Genomic DNA, 4,813 nt, shown 5'->3' on the forward strand with positions numbered 1-4,813 from the left:
CCCCCCCCCCCGGGGAGGGGGGACAAATCACCCACTTTTTGAGTTTGGGGGACTGGCTCTCTGTTGGCCAGGGGGAAACTGGATCTGAGGCATCAGTAGCTTCAGCAAAAGGAAACTCTCTGTGGAGACTACACCCTGGGAGGGCACGTTCCCTGGAGACTTTCACACCCCAAGGCCTTTGCCCTCGGGAATCGTTCCCCAAACTCCCAGAATGTGAGGCTCTCTCCTGCCTGCGTTTCTCATCTCTCATGAAAAAGACCCCTTTGTGGCAGAAGCGCCAGCTCCCTGGTGGTGCGCTGGCACAGAGCTGGGCCCAGCTGGGCAGGAAGCAAGGAGGGAAGACAAGGAGAGATAAAGAGAGGGAGCATAAGGAAGCTGATGCCTGGGACCCAAGGGGTTAATTCTTTCTGGCATTCCCTTAACCCTCAAGTTACCAACCGTCCTCCCAGAACAAGGAAGCAAGAAAGCAGGCAGGGGTCCAGTCGGCGCAGGGGCCCGGCAACCCCTCTGCTGGTCCTAATCCATCATCCCAGCCAAAAGGTTTGTTCTTCTTGCATAGCTCATTCCACCCATAGGGCAGCCTCAGTAACAAAGGAAGGAGTGAGGAAATGTTGTAGTGTGTCCCTCAGGGACAGGCAAGGGAGGCCTAGGCTGTGGGTGACGTGACAGGTCTGATGTGGTGCCGCCTGTCTTCTGCAGGGCTTTTCCAGAGGGCCATCATCCAAAGTGGTTCTGCTCTGTCCAGCTGGGCTGTGAACTACCAACCAGTGAAGTATACCAGCCTGCTGGCAGACAAGGTAGGCTGTAACGTGCTAGACACGGTGGACATGGTGGACTGTCTTCGTCAAAAGAGTGCCAAGGAGCTGGTAGAGCAGGACATCCAGCCAGCCCGCTACCACGTGGCCTTTGGCCCTGTGATTGATGGCGATGTCATTCCTGATGACCCTGAGATTCTCATGGAGCAGGGCGAGTTTCTCAACTATGACATCATGCTAGGTGTCAACCAGGGCGAGGGTCTCAAGTTTGTGGAAGGGGTGGTGGACCCTGAGGATGGTGTCTCTGGCACTGACTTTGACTACTCAGTCTCCAACTTCGTAGACAATCTGTATGGCTATCCTGAGGGTAAGGACACCCTGCGGGAGACCATCAAGTTCATGTACACAGATTGGGCAGACCGTGACAATCCTGAGACCCGCCGCAAAACACTGGTGGCGCTCTTCACTGACCACCAGTGGGTGGAGCCCTCGGTGGTGACCGCTGATCTGCATGCCCGCTATGGCTCACCTACCTACTTCTACGCCTTCTACCATCACTGCCAGAGCCTCATGAAGCCTGCTTGGTCAGATGCAGCTCATGGGGACGAAGTACCCTACGTTTTTGGTGTCCCTATGGTAGGCCCCACTGACCTCTTTCCCTGCAATTTCTCCAAGAATGACGTTATGCTCAGCGCTGTCGTCATGACCTACTGGACCAACTTTGCCAAGACCGGGTAAGGAGAAATTGGGGGGTTGTTCTTCTTTGGGACCCCAGCATGCCCTCCCCTCTGCTCCTCTGTCTGAACCTCTTCCATCATCTCCTTTTTTAAAGATACTCCCAAAATCTTGCTTGGTAAACTCTTCCACCCCCTTCCTTCTTCCTTCTTTTGAGTCGTGCAATTTCTCGAAAATTTTGTTGAGGCTCAGAACTCACCTAGCACTAGGACCAAGCAGGAATGAGAGTTACCAGCAGACCTATTGGGGTTCAAGGTTAGATGGTCAGAGGCCTGGTGCATAAAGAGCCTTTAAAGGGTTCTTGGAAAAACTAGGCAGCTGAAAATATTGATGGATGCAACGTAGCACGTGAGAAGAAAAAGCATCTACAGCATGACTTTACAGGATAGGCACAGGGAACGATGAGTTTCCATGATGCAGTGGGCAATAGGAATTCAGGGCTTGGGGAAGAGGAGGGGTATGGACAGAAGGAGGGACCCTGAAAAACATGGAAATGGTGGGCAGTTACAGACTATGGACGAGGTTCAGAAGTGGGTATGAGAGGAAGAATTCTGGGCCCTTTCCTCTTGTAGGTAGAGTGGTGACCCCAGATTTCCATGTGGTATTTCAGGGATCCCAACAAGCCGGTCCCCCAAGATACCAAGTTCATTCACACCAAGGCCAACCGCTTTGAGGAAGTGGCCTGGTCCAAATACAATCCCCGAGACCAGCTCTACCTTCACATCGGGCTGAAACCAAGGGTCCGCGATCATTACCGGGCCACTAAGGTGGCCTTCTGGAAACACCTGGTGCCCCACCTATACAACCTGCATGACATGTTCCACTATACGTCCACAACCACCAAAGTGCCGCCCCCGGATACCACCCACAGCTCCCACATCACCCGCAGGCCCAACGGCAAGACCTGGAGCACCAAGCGGCCAGCAATCTCCCCTGCCTACAGCAATGAGAATGCCCAAGGGTCCTGGAACGGGGACCAGGATGCAGGGCCACTCCTGGTGGAGAACCCTCGTGACTACTCCACTGAATTGAGTGTCACCATCGCTGTGGGGGCTTCCCTCCTGTTCCTTAATGTTCTGGCCTTCGCTGCCCTCTACTACCGCAAGGACAAACGGCGTCAGGAGCCCCTGCGGCAGCCTAGCCCTCAGAGGGGAGCCGGGGCCCCTGAATTGGGAGCTGCTCCTGAGGAGGAGCTGGCAGCGTTACAGCTGGGCCCCACCCACCATGAATGTGAGTCTGGCCCCCCCCATGACACACTGCGCCTCACTGCGCTGCCTGACTACACACTGACCCTGCGACGCTCCCCTGATGACATCCCACTCATGACACCCAACACCATCACTATGATTCCCAACTCCCTGGTAGGGCTGCAGACATTGCACCCTTATAACACCTTTGCCGCAGGGTTCAACAGTACTGGCCTGCCCCACTCACACTCCACTACCCGGGTATAGCTCCAGCCTAGAGCACAGCCTATCTCCTGGCTTCCTCCCTCCCAGATCCACGAACACACATGCACACAGACACACAGCCACAGACACACAGCCACACACATACACACACACACATTCAGACATATATGTATACGCACGCACCCACACCCAACAGCAGACCCACCTGCACAAACAGATGGACGTGGACATGCACCCGCATGTACAAAAACACAAATAAGGAAGTAAACCTGAACAAACCCTTCAAACGGGGACGCAAATGAGTCCTTGGGAAACTGAGGACCCGTGGAACAGCAGCTGAAGCCAGCTCCCTGAGCCTGATCACAGACATTCCTGGGGGCCTGAAAGCACCAGCTGGACACCCCCCTTGGTGCTCGCCTTCCGCCTCTCTTGGAACTGCACCACCGACCAACTCCAGACTTGGGAGCTTTAAAGAGCAGGGTAGCTCTTTCTCCCCCAGACTTGGTCTTTTTTCTGGGTCTTGTTTTTGTTGATTTTTAAAACAATTTTGGAACAAATGCCTCTCCAACCCATGAGTGCAAAAGGCTCTGGAAGGGAGGCTCCAGGCCCAGGTCTCTCTGTCTTTGGAACCCCCAGCGCTCACACAATCCGACCAAGAAACATGACCCCAAGAAAGAAACAGATTTGAGCAAGACCATGGGGTGGAAGGAGGAAGGGGCTACCGCTGGATGGGGTTGGAGGGCCATAGGGGGAGAACCCTCCAGCCATCTCTGTGCCCCTGTGGATGGCTGCAGAGACTGCAGGGTGACCTGCTTTCCCCAAAGGCCGCACGCACTGGCCTGGCTAGACCAGGGGACCCTAGATTTGGTGAATGAGGTTCTAGTGGAGGCCATGTCATTATTGGGCCCCTGGGTGTAATCTGGGTTCCGCCTCTGCCCTTGGGGTAATGGTATCAGAAATTCGCCCCATTTTCTTTACAGAGTCTCTTTTGTGTCTGTCATTTCTCTTTCAAAAAGGCAGTGTTTTTTTGTTGTTGTTGGCTTTTTTTTTTTTTAAAGAAAAGTTCTTAAAACACTAACGGAAACCCATGGAGTTTGTCCTTTGTAAAATTTTAAACACAGTGTCTTGATATAAAAATAAAAAATCCAGTTAGCACTCCCAATCTGCCTCCCTTGCACAGGCCTTGCCCCAACAGACGCCCCCAACAGGGCACCTCTGTGGGCTCAGAATCCAGCCTGCCTCTGCATCCCATGCCTTTAAGCTGAGACAAGTCTGGGCTGCACTCTGCTGGCCCCCCTGCACACATCAAGGCCTGTCCAATCTTAAGCAGGTTGCTGCCCCCATAACGTGCCCCACCAAGTCCCCCCAACACTCTGGGTTCCTGCAGCTGAAGCCTTCTCTCAGCACCACAGGCCTCCTAATGAAATGGCAAAAATAACACTTCCTCCTCCTCCTCCTCCCCTCCTACTCCTTCTCCTCCCCCTCCCCCACTTTCTCACCAATGCCTCTGCCACTGCCCCCATCACCACCATCCTGCCTTCATCCTAGACTGGGGGCTAGGAAGAGGTGTGACCTCTAACATGCTGAAATTTTTTCTCATACATGACTGAATCCAGTGTAGCATCAGATATGTGGATGCCCCCTGGCCTTGGGTGACTGACAGAGCAGGTGCCCTTTCCTCCCCAGGGATACTTGTTTCCTGTTCTGTGAATTAAAATTGGAGAAGGCCCTGGGGCCCCTGGGAGAGATTTCTCTCCAGGGTTATCATCAGTGGCTCCCTGTCAACCCCGGGGGACAGATTCAGTGGGGCTCCACAGGGTTAGCATTATGGTAGTTCATATTATTCTCAGCGACCTGAAGGACTGAACCAGGAGTCTGCTCATCAAGTGTGACAGTTGGGCAAGGTTGCTG

General features: G+C 53.8%; 1 protein-coding gene across 1 annotated transcript; it reads left to right on the forward strand.

The window, feature by feature from the left end:
- The first annotated feature begins 674 nt into the window (after positions 1–674).
- Positions 675–4,418, forward strand: NLGN3 (neuroligin 3). Its single transcript, XM_049643257.1, has 2 exons — positions 675–1,489; positions 2,101–4,418. Exons 1-2 carry the CDS (start codon positions 675–677, stop codon positions 2,942–2,944), a joined length of 1,659 nt encoding a protein of 552 aa, XP_049499214.1. The 3' UTR covers positions 2,945–4,418.
- The last annotated feature ends 395 nt before the right edge of the window (positions 4,419–4,813 follow it).

Source organism: Panthera uncia, chromosome X (genome assembly GCF_023721935.1).
Source record: "Panthera uncia isolate 11264 chromosome X, Puncia_PCG_1.0, whole genome shotgun sequence".
In the NCBI taxonomy this organism is placed as follows: domain Eukaryota; kingdom Metazoa; phylum Chordata; class Mammalia; order Carnivora; family Felidae; genus Panthera; species Panthera uncia.